Source organism: Hippocampus comes, unplaced genomic scaffold (assembly GCF_001891065.2).
Source record: "Hippocampus comes isolate QL1 unplaced genomic scaffold, H_comes_QL1_v1.1 scaffold156, whole genome shotgun sequence".
In the NCBI taxonomy this organism is placed as follows: Eukaryota; Metazoa; Chordata; class Actinopteri; order Syngnathiformes; family Syngnathidae; genus Hippocampus; species Hippocampus comes.
The window spans coordinates 1246100-1264355 of NW_017805744.1; the positions used below are offsets into that span (position 1 = coordinate 1246100).

General features: G+C 39.6%; 1 protein-coding gene across 2 annotated transcripts; it reads left to right on the forward strand.

Moving 5' to 3' along the window:
• Nucleotides 1-1898: 1898 nt before the first annotated feature.
• On the forward strand, nucleotides 1899-10234 carry LOC109524478 (neuronal acetylcholine receptor subunit non-alpha-2-like). 2 transcript variants are annotated; one of them, XM_019884409.1, is made up of 7 exons: nucleotides 1899-2027; nucleotides 2254-2450; nucleotides 4040-4191; nucleotides 6003-6047; nucleotides 6383-6492; nucleotides 7466-8372; nucleotides 9770-10234. In XM_019884409.1, exons 2-7 carry the CDS (start codon nucleotides 2390-2392, stop codon nucleotides 9941-9943), a joined length of 1449 nt encoding a protein of 482 aa, XP_019739968.1. In that variant the 5' UTR covers nucleotides 1899-2027; nucleotides 2254-2389; the 3' UTR covers nucleotides 9944-10234. The 2 variants fall into 2 exon arrangements, with proteins under 2 accessions (XP_019739968.1, XP_019739967.1); XM_019884408.1 differs by lacking the exon at nucleotides 1899-2027 and having other exon boundaries at nucleotides 2196-2450.
• Nucleotides 10235-18256: the final 8022 nt, after the last annotated feature.

Below are 18256 nucleotides of genomic sequence, written 5' to 3' on the forward strand. Positions count from 1 at the left end.
CTTGTTTTTTCCAAACAACCCTGGCTTTTGAACTTTTCAACGAGCTCAAAAGTAAAAGTCACATCCACTTTGCTCTATAAATACCCTACATTACCCCATTCAGAAGAAAATATTTTTCCTTATGTTCTGAATTGTTCTACTCAGTCATGTCTGTATTTCTGCTAAATGCTGAGGTGGAAGTTATATATTACAATGGCAAAGATAATACAGTATGCTTTGTGTCTCATTGTCTCATTTACAACTGTATGTTGTTCTACTTAAAGAGCTGTGCAATGGAATAACAAATGGGGTGCATTTCCCCAGCTGTGGATGAGTCCATTATGATGAATCAAAAGTGGGTTTGTTTGGCATGTCAAATGGAAATGACATTTTATATGAAAAGGACATTTTGTTTTGAATATACAACCAGTCTTAATAAACATACCTTTGACTGATTTCAAAAATTCTTTGTGGGCCTTTGATATTTTTATTTGAGTTCCCATCATCAATATAATTGTGACACAAGCACAACAAGCAGAATTGGTCTCAACGTCCATCCCTGATTTTGAAGTCCTCTTATTTTCCTTTTTATTTAATTATTTCATCTTGCTGTGGCCTCTTATTTTTTTCACAGCTCCTTGTGACTCGGAACAGGATTAGCAGCATAGAAAATGGTAGAATAGTTATTTATTATAATTCACTAACACTATTGAACCATCATCGGTTCACTTCACAATTCAGCTTGACATTATCACACTCTTCCTGTACATGCGACAAAAGTGGTAACATCTGTGAAAACCCACTGCGCGCGCGTGTGTGTGCATGCACCGTTCTGAGTGTGTTTATGTGCCTTCTCAGTAATTACAGTGTTACATGTGTGTGTATCTCTCATTTTTCACATCAGTCATTCCTAATGGGCAGTTTTATATTGTCAATCTGTTTTTTGGAGCTTGTGAACATTTGACTGCGCACATACTTGTTCCGGTGATGTTCCCATGAGTATTTTCACACTTCAATGGTGCATCCACACCAACACACATCCTGTGAAAGACACTACAGTAATTGAATGACTCCAACACATAGAGAAACATCAGTTTCTCAATATGTATGTTTTTAGGAGTCCATCTTAAACTATCTCATTGGATCACAATGGACGTTCTGCTGCGTATTAGTGTCTCACACACTTGGGCTGTTCAGAGTCATTCTCGATCCTCTTTATGTTGCTGTATATGGTGATTTTTCTGCTCTGTTCTGAATATGTAGTGAATATAGTTTATGCCCCATCTAGTACTTTCAATAAAGCATTTGAAAAATATTGAACAATTGCCACTTTAGAAAATCGCATATACTGTATCTGCTTTGTAACTTAACCTGAACCGACAATTGGTATCATGTGACACTAGATGACCTGTAAAGACTCGTGTTTTGGAACTGGAGGGGCAGATACAAGTTCCACTGCAAACAACAACAAAAAAAAGTTACATGAAAATTAGTTGTTGGAGAAATGTTAGTCTGCTCCCTAACGACTGACAAGTTACCCTTGAGCAAGCCTGTGATTCCCGTAATTCAAGAGGGGCAATGTAGTGTGTGGTACAAATATTCAGCAGGGTATGACTTTATTTTTTCCTTGAATTGATATAATAAATGAAATAAAAAAGAACTGAAAGATTATAGAATATGCAGTTAGACCTGAGCCATGTCTGCAATACTGTTTCTAATGTAAGATATTTCAAATTTGTAACTGTAATCGAAGTTCTGAACCTGGCAAGATCAGTATGTGTTCAAAGGATGCTCTTGGTTGGACTGCAGCCCTGACTCACCCCCCCCCCCAACCCTTTTTAAATTAGCGCCCTCTATTGGACGTCTAGGGAAGTCCATCCTAAAATGAAGCATCTGTCAACTTTAACTACAGGAAAATTGGAGTTGCACTTGAATCTTTGCATTTGGCATTATATCAGTCATTTAAAATGTTAGGATATAGGATATTTAAACACCGAAAGCTTTGCAAGGTTTGCTCTTGAGCGACAGCCCGTTTTATACCCTAAAATGTAAGTACTGTTTCCGCATTTTTGGTCCCCGTCCAAAAATAGAAAACTCATCTCAAAGGGTGATTCCATAAGGATATAAATTTATATGTCAGCTACATAGCTAATCTATGACCATGCTGTGCTGTGAAAAAAATATTCCGAAAATGTGTTGTACATCCTTTGTTGTGACTCCACCCCTCAGCCTTTTCCTCCATCGCACCTCGTCTTTCACCCTGTGAGGCTCCAGCCCGGAGTCAGCGTGTGCACCCCGTCTCTCTGCCCGGTTTGGGACCGTATCCTGGCCGCTTCGACTCGATGGGAACCTCGGCTTGTCCCCGGAGCGTCAGACGTTAGCGAAAAGAGGCTGCGGGAGCGCACAGAACATGATGAAGTTGGTGCTCCTCTTCGTGCTCTCGGCTGCATCTTGCCTCGCCACCATCAGTGGTAAGGACTGATGCAAATGCACGCGTGTATGGAAAGTCAGTCGAGCATTTATTCGATATCCTTGATATCCAGTTCAAGGTCCATGTACTAGTACCGCTACGCTCTTTGTTTTCGCCAGTAAATCAGGGCACTAATCGAAGAAATATATCTTACTAGTAACGTATTTACCGCCCCCCACCCCTACCCGCACATCCGTGTGATATTTATGCACACCGGACAAGTTCTGTCTGTAGGGGAACTACATATTGCTAGGAGTGACGCAAAACTGTGCACAAGCTGACATCCAAAACCAAAGGCTTCACTGTACCTGCACATATACAGGTGTAGGCAACTTCTCGTGAAGTGCCAGATGTTAACGAGTATATTTGTATGTCACATTGTATATTACTTTGTAGTTCTTTTTAGAATGTATCCATCATCTGTTATTTGCTGAAAACTCACGTATTTGCTGTTTTTGTATTCACACCAAATAAATAACACGATTGCTTTGTGCCATATGGTGGCATCTTGGTGTCATGGAAATATGTTGAAGGTGATGTGTTTTTCTTAGACAGAGGTAGAGCTTTGCTGCCTTTTGTGACAACTATCAGCAATAACAAACCTTTTATGTGGTGCATCTGTTACTTGCATATTTTCGCTAAACATGGCTGAGCTCGGGTCTGATATTGAATAGTAGGAGTTAGATGTCGTAATGACAAGTTGCAGGTCAAGCAAATTTTGGTGGGGTTTGCAATCCACCCCCCCCAAAAAAATCACTTTTGTCATATTTTTTATAACAATCAATATGACTTGACAGTAGGATATTATAAATTTCATCTGTGGAATAAAAAAAAAACAACCTCTGGCTCCATCTTGTGCTTCTAATTTGAGATGCAAGAAACCACTTTACTGGATGAAAAAACAACCAATTAGAGACAGAAGACGCAATTTAAGAGGTGTCAGTCGTTCGTTGCGGGCACACTCGCCACAGGCACAACCTCTCATGAATTTTTTCACAGATTATATTCATCCTGTACAAGGAATATAACAACACAGAGTTTTTTAATTTTTTTTTTTTTTTTTTTAATGTACGGTAAACCTTTTATGGTCCATATACGAGTATCCTCCTCACTCGTCAGAACAAGTGGATGCTACTAATGAGGCAAAACTACTAGAGAGGAATTTTCATGCGACCATTAGTGTCAAGAGACCAACTGTGCTAGCACATGCTTACTAGTTTGGCCTAGTAGTATTTCTAGTTCAGGACATTACTTTTTTTGAGAGGTTCAATTGCAGACTAGGATGCCCAAGGTGGTGCTACTAGTTTAAATAAGCATTGCTAGACAAGTAAATCGTATTACTAGTGAATTGTCTTCCTGATGAAGAGCAAGCTGGGAATGAATTTTTACCTCAAAACTAACAAATTTATTCACATAATAGCTTTATTTTCTTCATTGTCCGTGGTCATTTCATTAGGTACATTAGCTCACTTTGATGAACACAATCCAAGAACAGCCTCAAATTCAGGACCAGACTTTCACATTCATACTTCATTTGATTTATGGTTGTTAGATTTTTATGTTTCACTGCCACTGACGTTTTCATTCTAGCACCAAATGAGTTTGTATCCTTGGCGGAAATGGAGGACGCCCTCTTGAAGAATCTCTTCCAAGGCTATCAGCGTTGGGTGAGGCCCATTCAGCATGCCAACGACACCATCAGAGTCCGCTTCGGTCTCAAGATCTCCCAGCTGGTCGACGTGGTGAGAGGAAACACACCACTGCTTTTAATTCGGTTTCATAACTTAGACTTCACGATTGCTAATGTAAACTTGCTTCCCAGTTCCACTTCATTTGGTACACTTGCACAATGTCATGACATGCAAGAGTTGTTTTAAAAAGTTGTCATCTTTGTCAAGTCAGAATTTTGTGGCAATGGGTGGGTACAGCGGAAGATTCACTCACACCCTGACACACTGAAGTGACTTTCTTTCTTCCAGGCTATTTGTGTTCTGGTTTGCCACCATCTCCGCTGTGTCATCCATGTTTACAGGGAATAGCCCTGCCGTAGTGGTAAAAATCCAGAAGTCCATGTCTGTAAATACCACAAGATGGTGGCGAAGCACTACGTGAAACTTCTCAACTCACTCCAACATAGTTCCTTCTCAACAAGATGCCACACGATGGCGCCAAAGCCATACTTTAATATTTATAAGACAGCTCACTGACCTGAGCCACAACTAAAAGCAAAAGAACACTCACTTCGCATATGAAGATGGGTGTTTTGACACTTGAGTCTTTTGCTTTCATTGTGGGCCAGATTGGTTATTTCTGGTCTTTCATCTTGTCATGCACTTCCTGTCCCAACATCTATTGTCAAGGCAGAGTTTAGAATTATCTCAGTTCCTGAATTCCTGAAAATAGATCCAGAACACTTCCTTCATATATCCACAAGCATCCCATCTCTGACCGGAGTGCTTTTTTAATATTTCAGAGGCTGCCGCTGATAGGATGAAATGCTTTGGCTTGTTCAAAGGGAAGAAAATGGAGAAAGCTAATGGATGAACCACGCTCCACAGCGTGAAATATTCATCCCAACCATTTTAGCTTCCACCTGCTCCATGAGCTGAATACAAAGCCCCCTTCTTGGGTGAGAGAAAGAACCACTTCAGTCAGGTGGTCCTTTTGAATTTTGGACGAAAGAGGGTGAGAGGGTGGTGACAATGTGGTCTGCGCTGTCCTCCTGAGCCTACCTAATTGACTGCTGCAAAGCTCACTATTTGATTATGCTTCATCTCTGCTCAGTGTGATGGCCACAGGGCTCATCGGAAACACATCCTCACCTGCAGACCTTGGAAGTCACGTCTTTTTTTTAAAAATTATTGTGATTTTAAATCTCTGTTGTTTTGTCACTGCATCTCAGTGTAAAAAGGCCCAATATTTAGTGTTCTTGTTCTTGTCCTCCTTCATTTAGTTCGTCAGGTTTTCATGCCCTTTTGTTGGTCTATGGGGGGAAATAAATGAGGTTCTTAAATTGTTGCTGCAAGTCCAGTTCAATAATGTGTGATGTCATTGTACGACCCTAAACATGCCTAACATGAGACTGCACACTTGACATCCATTTCATCAGGTGCATTAAAGAGATTTAATTCACAGATGTATCCAAACTGTGTCCCTAAAAAGAAAAAAAAATCCTCCTCGCAGTATGATGCACTTGAAACACAGTAATAGATTTGATGTTCCATTTTTGGGACACCTCTGACAGTGTCAATACAAACCGAACAAAGTGTAATCTATGCAAAGGCAGATTTTTTAAATTTTTTTTTTGCAGCTCTATTGAATCCAATACACTTGTGCAAGTGAACCCAATGAAGTGAATGATCGGTATAATTGTCTAAATGACAATTAAACGCACCATGACTCCAAATGTGTTGTCATTTTCAACTAGCCTACGCTGAATGAATTTCTAGCCATACAAATACAACTAAACTAATTTGGTCTTTTTGTTTTGGTTAATTTTAAAACATGTGGTTATCTTTTCATATACACACAACATATTTTTCATGGTGTTCAGGATGAGAAGAACCAGTTGATGACGACTAATGTTTGGCTTTGGCAGGTAAGCAGGAGTCAATATTTTTCGTACTTTATCTGTTTATTGGTGTTCAAAAAAAAGTATAATACACACGCTTCACCATATAGCTGGTAAAAGTTGAAAAGCTCAACACTAATGCGGACATGTGGGATAGAACATGGATGGATGGATGGATTTGTCTTCCATTACATAATCAGCAAAAAACACACCAATCAAAGTTTGTCTATGACAATAAAAATCTGCATGAAGCCACAATAAGTAACTACCAGTAAACGCGACCTCAGCTGCATTTTGATGCCTGCGATTTATGAATAAAAGTGGTGTGTGTTTTTTTTTCTTTTTTTTTTTCTGTTGAGCAGCAGTGGATTGATTACAAGCTGCGTTGGAATCCAGACAAATACGGAGGCATTACTTCCATTCGAGTTCCATCTGAAAACATTTGGCTCCCAGACATTGTCCTGTACGAAAAGTAAGATCCAACATTTTCATAATTTTTCCACAAAGATGCGAGAGGGCAAATAAAGCATGTACAAAAAAGAAAATATGAAGGAATACCTTGTTCTTAATGCAATGATTGTCAAAGTGCAGTACCACGAGTTGCATTCGGGCTCCCTCTAATGGTATGCAAAATAATCACAAAATTAAATGTTCAAAAACTGTGCATCACGTGGTTCAAACTTTTTATTTAGTTCAAGACAGTTGGTCAAGAATAGTTCAGCTGTATTTAACATTTAAGTACAATGCATTCTGTTTACCCTAAACTATCAAGGCAAATTTTTTGTAAAACACTGTATTTCAATGGAATCATTATTTCAATACACTTTTTTATTTTGCTATATTGAATAAGCACAGTGATAATGTTCCAAATGTGTCTAATGTTAAATGAACTCAAAAGCATATGAGAAATACCTTTTAGAAATATAACATCTAGTTCGATCTTGATGAACACTTGGACCCACTACACTACCGCATTTTAAATTTGGTTGTTATGGTCGTACTGGCCCTGCGATTGGCTGGCAACCGATTCAGGGTGTCCCCCGCCTACTGCCCGAAGACAGCTGGGATGGGCTCCAGCACCCCCCGCGACCCTAGTGAGGATCAAGCGGTTGAAGATGAATGAATGAATGGTCGTACTGTACTTGGAGAACAAAGTCTTTTTTTGAGGTGGTTACCCGGTGTAAGTTTGAGAACCACTGCTTTGACTGTGACTGGTGACAATAGTTCACTCCATACACAGAATAGCAAAACTACAATATCAACAATAACAAAAAAAAAAATAAACTAGTGAAAAAAAAGTTTTGCTCTGCAGACATGGCATATGGAGTCCAACATTCTAAAATGCATGACTATTCTACGTAACCTTGTTTTTAATTTTTTTTATTGGTTTACACAACCCCAAAAATCAGCTAGATGGACATTGTGTGACTATGATTTTTCTTCAGCGCTGATGGCCGGTTTGAGGGCTCCCTGATGACCAAAGCTATTGTCAAGTACAACGGGGTCATCACTTGGACACCGCCCGCCAGTTACAAATCGGCCTGCACCATGGACGTCACCTTTTTCCCCTTTGACCGCCAGAACTGCACTATGAAGTTCGGCTCTTGGACCTACGACGGCAACATGGTAGACCTTGTTTTGATTGACGACCAAGTGGACCGGAAGGACTTTTTCGACAATGGCGAGTGGGAGATCCTCAACGCCACGGGCGCAAAGGGAAACAGGAAGGACGGCCTGTATTCCTACCCCTTCCTCACGTACTCCTTCATCCTGAAGAGGTTGCCGTTATTCTACACGCTCTTCCTCATCATCCCTTGTCTGGGGTTGTCTTTCCTGACTGTGCTGGTCTTCTACCTTCCGTCTGACGAAGGCGAGAAGCTTTCGCTGTCCACCTCTGTCCTCGTGTCACTCACTGTTTTCCTTCTCGTCATCGAGGAGATCATCCCCTCATCTTCCAAAGTCATCCCGCTCATCGGCGAGTATCTGCTCTTCATCATGATCTTTGTCACACTCTCCATCATCGTCACCGTGTTCGTCATCAACGTTCACCACCGCTCGTCGGCCACCTACCACCCCATGTCGCCGTGGGTTCGCAACCTTTTTCTTCAGAAGCTGCCGAGGTTGCTGTGCATGCGAGGTCACATTGACCGGTACCACTACCCGGAGCTGGCTCCCGAAAGTCCTGAGGTGAAGCCACGATCTGGAGGTCGGAGAGGAGGCCAGAGGGCCAGCGCTGGACAGACCACTTCCGATGGAAAGGAAGATGAGGCCTGGGCCACCATGCTGGAGAAGGCCATCTACTCAGTGCGATACATAAGCAGACACATCCGCAAGGAACACTTCATTCGAGAGGTAAGATGGCCTCATATTGGTCATGAAAGATCATCAGGGGTGCCACTGGAAATGATCAAAATTCAACTAATTGCATCCCCAAGAATGTATTTGTTAATTTACACTTATATATACCAGCGATCCATACCGAAAAGCAGAACAATAAAATCTTCTTCCACTTGATGGTAGGTAGAAGAAACCTGTGTATCCACCTGTTACCATTCAGGCAAGAGAACAAGCCATGGCTTCCTTCAGTTTAAAAAGGCCCAGACTGGTTGTTTTGTAAAACAGCCACTTTTTCCCCCTGCGTAATCAGACGTGAAGATACCTTGGACCAGTATTTCTCAATCTTTACTGCGTCAAAGTACTCACAATACATGAGAAAAATCTCACAGCACACTACCAAACAAATATATCACATAAAACTGAAATCATGATGAGATCGTCTCAATTTGCTCAGAAATTCTGTTACTCCGTGTGAAATCTGGGCCAGTTTAGTTGAACACAAAGCTGACATACACACAAGAATCTTGACATATTCTCTTGTATGAATGGCAAAAGGTGGATACACAAGCATATTGTATCTTCTGCCATCAAATGGAAGGTCATTTAATGGTTCTGCTTGTTGCTGTATGTCACTCGCATGGTTAAATAAAAATCTACTGTGTTTTAATTTACATATGAGTTTCAGACAAATGAAATTAAATTGGATCATTTCCCAAAGCACCATGGTTGGGAATCACTGGCCGACCTCAGCGCTGTTAATGCATTTCTATAGTTCAAGGAGTAATACAGTGTCACCCATGTATTCACCGAGTTGCAGATTGTATTTGGGGATCCTAAACTAGGTTATTTGCTGAAAAAAAATCACAGTTTTCGTTCTCAGCCCTAATTCCTTTGAGGTATAAATGCCTTACTCCTGCGCCATCTTGAGGCATACTGGCGTCAAGAAACTATGCTAGAGTGAATTGAGCAATTTTAAACTGGGTCGGGGAGCAATTACCCACAGGTTTTTGCCCCTGTCCCTCACTAATAGCGGGGGAACTTCTGTCATGAGTTTTCGAGTGTGCATTTACTGAAAGCTTCTGCAAACAGTGGAGTATAACAACAGCATAACCATACGCCTATAAAATGTTAAAGACACATTTATGTAGAAGGTAATCAAAGGACATTGTGAATCTTCTTATTCAAGCAGTTAGAGCATATCCGCTTAATGTTTCCGCACAAAGGAGAATCGCTAACTACTTGCCTGACATGCATATATTACGACATTTGCCATTTTATTATTTTTCCCCCCCTGTGTGAATGGGGATTGCTTTACAAATGCTATCTGTATGTCAAAAATCCTGTTTCTAATAGGCTGTTATATCTTCAATGTACCCTGGACTTTTTTTCTTCACATTCCTTTTCTCTCTCAGGTGGTTCAAGACTGGAAGTTTGTGGCCCAGGTGCTAGACAGGATCTTCTTGTGGGCATTCCTGACTGTCTCCATACTTGGCACCATCCTTATCTTCACTCCAGCTCTGCATATGTTCCTCAAAATCCCACCACCAATTGCAAGTGAGGATCCAACTGCAAGCTCACAGCTTTAGCACAAATCATCTAATTTCAGTCTATAAATCAGTAACAATGATTTCATTATAGAATGTCTGTTATCCTTGTAATAACTGTGACGCTTATTTATCTCATACTGGTCTTCCACACAGTTCTGTCTGAAACTCCCGTCCCTTCAATGTGTTCCCTTACTTAGACAGATTTCAATTGTTTTTTTCCTTTGGTTTTTACATATATAAACCTCACTTGAACCTTTTTGAATTACATCGATAAGTCAGTATCACTTCACTTGAAGAATTCATGTAATAAACACAACATATTGAAAATAATTTTCCTCTTCCAATATGTGCTACAAGAAGCAGCAAACCTAGGTCAAAATAAGTAGTGTTTAGGCAAATATTCACTGCTGTCTTTGCTTGAAATGTTGATTTTCTGCATTTGCACACAGTGATTACAAATATATTGCAGCTATGACTGAGTATAGAAAAGTTTTGAGGTCTTCTAATGAACTGTTTTAATCAGTCCAGCAAAATTGCAACGTGATGCATGCATGGTGGTTATTTGCAAACAATACATCAAGGTGTACCAGATGCAAGGTTGTCAGTATGTGACAGTACCCTCTACTGGTCACTAAAAGATGAAGACAGCTGTATTTCTTGCCTATAGGAAAATGTTATTTTGATTCCTGGTATGTATGCAGTATATGATTATTTTTTGTTCAGAACAGAATCGCCACTATTTCTGTCGTCCATAATAATCACAATAATAAAAACAATATGACGTGTCAATGTATTATTATTCTTGTTCCTAATATTTATTGCAACTGCAACAGTCTTCTTCATTCATTTCACTAAATGTACATGATTGCACGTCTACACAATGAGAACATTCGAAGATGTTTCAAAACAAATCAAAGCAGCCTTTCTACTTGGGAATGAAATACTAAAGTGGGTGTCAGCCAGCACACTTCTAAATTATATGACAGGTATATATATCTGTATCTTCTCTTGGTCATATGATTTGTTTCCTTTGATATTACTGGATAAACGGTGTATCTAATCACCACAAACAAAATAGATTGAATTGCCTTTTTTTTTTTTAACTCTCATTCGCATCTTAAACATATCTACAGAGCAGATTTATAGCTCAAACATGATACATTCGCCTGGAATTAGCGACTTTATAATCATGTTTGTCGATCCCGGTCCCGGTCAACCCTCATATCATTTTTTCTTCTTGTGCACTATTTGCGTCCTCCCGTCTGGCTGTCCAAGTGAGCTCTAGCATTGCGCAACATCTCCATGTACAGCCTGTTGTTCTCACTGCAACATCAATGGAAAAAAATGTTATTCATGATATTACTAGGATAAAGCAGTTCAGATAGTGGATGGATATATATTATAACGACATCATTATTGTTGCAAATGATCTCAGCTCAGCCCCAAGTATTATAAACAATTTAAAAATTTGGTATGCATTTACAACTTATACATTCAGTGTTGTTTTCATGTGTTAGAAAATTGTAGTCCAACACCCACTAATGGAGGAAACTGAGTAGGAAACTGAACAGCAGTAATCTTTCTTAACATACACAGTGATGTGCTTGTTTTTGGTAATTTCTCTTCCACTAGTAATGTACTGAAAGTCAAAGATGGCATTCATATTCATTTAAACAGAAATACAATTTATGTAATGCATCTAGCTATGGCGCACAAATGTATCAACATTACTCATCAATTATAGCTGCATGTTGCTAGGTAGAATGTGTCGGGCGCAATAATTAAGCATTTGTCAAAGCCCAATAAAACTAAAAAAATGGCACACGTCATGCTCCCAATGTTGGTTTCTTGCCAACTACTGGTAACGGACCTTAATGAAGAGGAAGTGAGAGTCGGCAGGAAAATTAAGCTTTTTACAGGGCATCGTTGGCTGTGTGTGATATGATGGGGCACTGTCTCAGTTGCCCCTAAAAATAGAAAATGGCCATTGGGCACCACATCAGCGATAATATTGTGTCACTTACTCCGCCACAGAGCGGTCAAACATCAGGCTGCCGATATCCATGTAGAACTGGGCATCTGTTCGGAGGGCTGTCCAGTACTCGTTAGCCTGAGGGACAGAATCAATGTCATAGAGATTCATTTAAGAGATTCTTTTTTTTTTTTTGGCAATGACTTCACTGTACAGTCACGCTGCTGCAAGTGAAGAGCGAAGTCATTGACATTACAATGAAAAGGTTTATAATTGCCTGTAAATGGCGGAAAAGCACTACAACTACATGAAGCTCCTTAAGTCATTTCAACATAGTTCCTTGGAACCAAGAAACCACAAGGAGCCAAACCCACGCTTTTATTTCAGGAAAGAGGTGATTTTTTTTTCTCAATAAATATGTGCTGTATGTCTAAAACTAGAGGCCGTCAGGTCACCTGCTCCTGGATGGTGAAACCCCACTGATTCTGAGAATTGTGGGGGTCCCAGTATCCTGACTGTCTTTTCAGACGGATGAAGCGATTTGCTTCCTCTTCTTTCAAGAATGGGGCCGCCAGAACCCCTAAACATAAAAATGATGACAGAAGGTAACAGCAACAGTGTAACACACCATCTACAAAACACACCCTGTGCTGTTGAATAATGAATTGTGCAGTGGGGGGAAAAAAATTCAATAAACAAACTACTTTTTTGTGTTTAGAGATATTCTAAGGATACATCCAATCTGAGATTATTTTTTTGCATATTTCCCCCCCCCCCCCACACACATTTTTACATTATATTAACCACAATGTCAGGTATGCCTAACCAATCCAACACAAGAGCTTTATGATAATGCATCAAAGTTTATCGTGAAATATTCAAAAATACACATTAATTTTAAATTCAACAATTGTGTTTATTACTGTGAATGCGTTGTGTACAGTATACTTATTTTTGCTAAGACAGGGACGCTATGGCCGGACAGTGCAAGGATACACATTTGGGAGGATTATGACAAAATGATTATGATGATGTTTAAGTTAATCATTGTACTTACCAGTCAAAAGAGCAAGCAGTATTAGAAACTTCATGTCTATAAAACGAAAAATTCGTGTTTTAGGGGTGTAGTATCAATTAAAAAAAAAAAAAACTCCTGAGTGAGGAAAATAAAATACAGTACATCATTTATCCAGAGAAGAGAAGTTCAAAATTTACCTGCAAAGTGAGCGCTGATCTCAGCTCCTACCTGAGAATCTCACAAACGAATGTGGAAGACAACAAGAGTTTCTTTCACGGAGAAGCAGAGAGGAATGAGTTTAGTCAAACAAACAAGACTGAGAAGGTAACCATCCAACACACACGCACACGCACACACACACGCACACACACACACACACACACACACACACACACACACACACACACGCACACACACACGCACACACACACGCACACACACACACACACACACACACAGACTTTGCTGCTTCACTCTGAGATTTATGATCAACATCCTGCATAGTCGTAGTCGTCAATGTGTCAGTAGGTTTTCAGAATGATATAAAATAACTAAGAAAACCAATGGTTTTATTTAAAATAAAAAGAACACGAAAAACATGCGTGTACCGTGGAAACGCACAAGTCTGCTGTTTAATGAGGTGACGTTCTTGATGTTACAGTTAAGGTTAGATCATATGAAACCTAAATAACTTGAAGGATAATTTAAGATTTAAGAAGAAACTACAACCGTGCAAGCAAAAAAAGCGTACACAGTGCTTGTTTCAGGAATACTTATCGGAACTTCTTTTTAATACGTGTGTAAGTCCCGCCCGGTTATCTTGACGACGCTGTCTCTGATGACCATTGTTTTCTCTTATCTCAGGTCCGACATCGTTATCCTCCGATATAATCAAACATGAACTACCCCAGCCCCCGCCGTCCCCATTCAAAAACATATTTAATCAACGTCAAAGTATGCTTGGCCTGACACTTATCTTAACTCATTCACACATATAGTACTTACTGCTCAGACTTTACGATCACAATTTGTTTTGAATGATACATTCGCTGTCTCTTTTTGTGCGTGTCGGATCTGTGTGAGTGCGCATTTGTTTGTGCGCGTCAGTACAATAACGTTTCCACCGCTGGGTGGGGTTCTGACTTCGTTCATGACTGCAGCAGCCCTTGAACCAATGAACCATTCTTAGAGAACTGCACTGCACCATACTGAGATCTGTTTCTAATACACATACTTTGATGACCTTATTGAGCTATCGGATCACATTGCATCGGAGTGTGCAGCTCTAACCAAGGTGGTCGTGTCCTCTCGGTGCTTTAATTTGTATGCTACTTATTTTACTTGACAGGGTGATGCTTATACTGCACGAGAAGCAGATTTTAGATACTTTCGTTTAACTTTACTTCGTGAGTAAAAAAAACCTGACACATTTAAATGGAAGTGACTTCGTTAGGTTTTCTGTCGGTTCTCCACTTTTCTCCCAGATTCCACAAACATGCATGTTCTCCAAGAGCTTTTGTCTTCAACAAGTGAAATTTCAGCATGTTCAAAATTCTCTTGCGACAAGAAAGGTACTGCACAATCGAACGACAACATTTGCGACTTTGAACGCAACATTCGTGTCCTTCCAAACACTCGCAATAGTTCGCGGCTCAGTGGGATTGGGGTTTAAGCAGTACTGTATCGTGATTGTCAAAGTGTAAAAGGCATACCTTGTACTTCTGGTATGTGACCCCCCCCCCCCCGTCGAATATGAAATAATCCGTGTGTAAATAAATGTATTTGGCTGTTTAGTACAATACATTTGCAATAATTGTTTACGCACTCTGTGTTTCTCATCATTTGTTTTAGCAACATTGGTATTTACTTTTATTTATTGATTTGCTACTTGAATATATATTTTAATTGGCTCACTGTTTAGGTACGGTACAGTTTTTTTCTGTTAAGTAAGTAGGGTGTTAATTATCAAACTATGCATGTTAAAGTGGTTTACAATAATATTGACTAATCTTTTTTACGAATAAAACCAATTTTGTTAGTCATGATGGTATGCTTGGAGAGCTTTTTTTTTAGATTGAATTTGTGGTAAAAGGTTTGAGAACCGCCAGTTTAAAAGTGGAAGGATCGATGGACTTGAATTCCAGGAACAGCAAGACAAGGATCATCATGAGCCGAATCACTTCTACAAATGAAAAAAAAAATAAAATAAAATAAACATATATTGCTGTGACAGGTTCCATTTCATGCTTTTGTATCCAGACATTCCCAATTCTCCATCATGGTCTTTGTTGTGAGCACAGATTAGAAAAGACAACAAATGAGGGAAACTAAAAAAGAAAATTGCACACGACTGAGGAGATACAGAGCCAAGATAAAAGGGTGAAAACGCAATGCCACAACATTTAAGTCCATTAGTGGAGCACTGCTCATGTATTAAAGATAAGAGAATTAACATCTCCTTCCTCCCTCTGCAGCATTTTCTACACTTCACCTCTCTACTGTCTCTCTTCTGGCACCCAGCCACCGGCAGATTATAGTTCTCTTGTAAAAGTAACACACCATTATGCAGGTTCAATGGTTTTTCTGTCATCCATTGCCATACATGTTTAATTTTTGTCATAACTTTTTATTCATTCTGTCTTGATTATTGTCTTGCTGTATTAGTTAACATTTCTCAACTGTCGGATCTTAAACTGGGAAACTTTTCAGAAACATTTTGTTCCATGTGCACAGTTGTGTCTGCAACCCTTAAGGCACAAGATGGGCTGAATATATTTTGTGGAACCAATCTGTTTTCACACTTGGGAAGGAGAGATTCATATAGACCATAATACTTATATTACAAATCTGAGAATAAATTGAATGCATGAAATCATCACTATGATGCTACCCCATTGCACTGTTGATTTTAATGCATGGAACACATATATATTAATTAAAACTTTAAATTGTGAATCCTGTATGTTGGTGTTTGCAATGACGGTGTCAGTTGGGAGTAAACCTAACTGGGATTTTTCTACAACGCAGTTTAGATTAGGTTCAGGACACAGACCTGTTAGTTTGTCAACATGTTGTGTACTTTTCTGTCTCGTATGTCATTTTAATACCAAATTGTCAGTTTGACCCAGTTTGTCAACTTTGGTTTTTTTCCACTCGGAAAATCATATCATGAGCTCATCCTCTATTCTGCCCCAGTGTGCTACCTAAATGTCACTTGTACTGAAAAATGTGGAGAACATCGCAACTTGCAGTCATCGATTGTCAAGCAAAAACGAGACATCTGTCGCTGGTAAGCTTGCGAGAACAAGAACATACAGTACTGTGCACATGCAGCTATGACACTCTTGGTCGCTTTTGACCAATAATGACCCAACCTGAGCTCTTCCACTACATATAGACACCTTCATACAATAAAGACATCATACGCCCTTGACTTCAGGCATCTCTCACTGCAGCGTTTATGAGCAAAATCCTTGAAGACCCATTTTGTCTTTACGAGGGGGTGCATATTCCCCCTATAACATCAACGGCAACGGTGACATTTTGTTTCACAGAAATTGCCACAGGATGAAGTTGGTTTTAGTTTTCATTCACAGTCGCTGAACTTTAGATTATAATCACACACGTTTTTATTTTCAAGCAATTTTTCAGTCTTTACGGCTATATTTTTAATGCAAACCCTCACTGTACATCAATTTTACCTTTACGAGAACAGGATGGACTCATACAGCATGAGGATGCACACACTATATGTCACCTGATTCATTTTTGCTCTTGGATAATGACTTTTTAGTCCAGTAGTGATCCCGTGTGGCTCTCTGAGCACCTTCAAGCAGGGCTTAAATTCTCCAGGAAATCAAATCTAATAGGATGAGATATAAGTGAGATATGAATGTGTCTGCAGCACTGCTTTTTGAATGACATAAAACAGGCAGAAGAGTGAGTCAGTGAGTAAGAACATTTTAGTATTTTTTTTTCCACCTCATTGCCTCTTGGATTCTATTTCTGCCAGGAATTATCTGTCGAGCTCATCTGGTTCTGAGGCACGCTGGCCTAGAATAACGACAAAGACAGCCAACATTGCAAATGTAGGAAATGAAACTTGACTTAATAAGATGTGACATGTTACACCTAATATTCATATTCAATCATCTGCAACACCATTGTGTATACTTGCACAGTACTGTATTAGAAGTGGTGCTGTTCAAAACCATTGCAAAATATTACCGCAATAACAAAGATACTTCTCTGACAGTGAGTATTAAAACTGAGCATTATTAGCAATGGAAAAGGTGATATTTGTAATACAATTTTTGGGGGGTATCTCATGAGATGAAGGTTGTACACCTGACTCTAGTGAGTCCATTCACTTCAGACAGAGATGACAGCCATGGGAAACAAACAACCAACTGGATTGCTGTTGTTCAACCCTTTCTTAAGCGACTAAAACTTGACCCAGAAGAACTTCTGTCACCATAGGCCTATTTCAAATCTTGAAATTGCAAAAAGTCTTGGAAAAAGTCGTAGCGCAACAGCTTCATGATTACGTGGCCGCAAACAATCGATTTGAACCTTTTCAGTCAGGGTTTAAGGCCCGCCATTCTACTGAAACGGCCCTTGCTAAAGTGACCAATGATCTTCTCCTAGTTATGGACTCCAACACCTTTTCAATATTAGTATTACTCGTTCTTAGTGCTGCTTTTGACACTGTTGATCCTAACATATTATTGGAACGCCTCAGAATGTGTGCTGGTATTTCAGGCTCAGCACTTTTCTGGTTTAGTTCTTACCGCTCAGAGGACGCACCATCTAATTTATGGTAATTCGACTTCTGAGTTTTGTAATGTTACATGTGGAGTCCCAAAGGGATCGGTATTTGGGCTTCCTGTTCAGCCTCTACACGCTTCTGCTTGGTGACATCATATGTAAATATAACATTAGTTTTCACTGTTATGCTGATTATAGCCAACTGTTTTTGCCGTTAGAAATAACTAACCCGTGCAGTTGCGTGCCTTGCTCAGATGAAACAATGGATGACTTTTAATGTTTCTGCTTCTTAACCCTGATAAAACTGAGATGTTGATTAGTGCCCCTGCTCAGCATCGGCACCTATTCAAGGACATGACTTTCAGCCTCAATAAATGTACTGTTACCCAAAGTGATTCAGCAAAAAAATCCCAGTGTTATACAGTATTTGATTGTACACTCTCTTTTCAAAATATATATCCGCGTTTTTTTTTTCACCTTCGCAATATCGCTAAGATATGTCTCATTTTAATTCCCGGTGACGCAGAAATCATAATTCGCACGCTTGTTATGTCTCGCCTCGATTATTGCAACTATTGCTCTCTGGTCTCCCCAT

What these genes read in the sequence shown, in the direction of transcription:
- LOC109524478 (XM_019884409.1), top strand. Translation starts at nt 2,390, where the DNA reads ATGATGAAGTTGGTGCTCCTCTTCGTGCTCTCGGCTGCATCTTGCCTC. An exon ending in TCTCCCAGCTGGTCGACGTG is followed by an intron (nt 4,192 to 6,002) that starts GTGAGAGGAAAC and finishes CATGGTGTTCAG; the next exon opens with GATGAGAAGAACCAGTTGAT. An exon ending in AGGAACACTTCATTCGAGAG is followed by an intron (nt 8,373 to 9,769) that starts GTAAGATGGCCT and finishes TTTCTCTCTCAG; the next exon opens with GTGGTTCAAGACTGGAAGTT.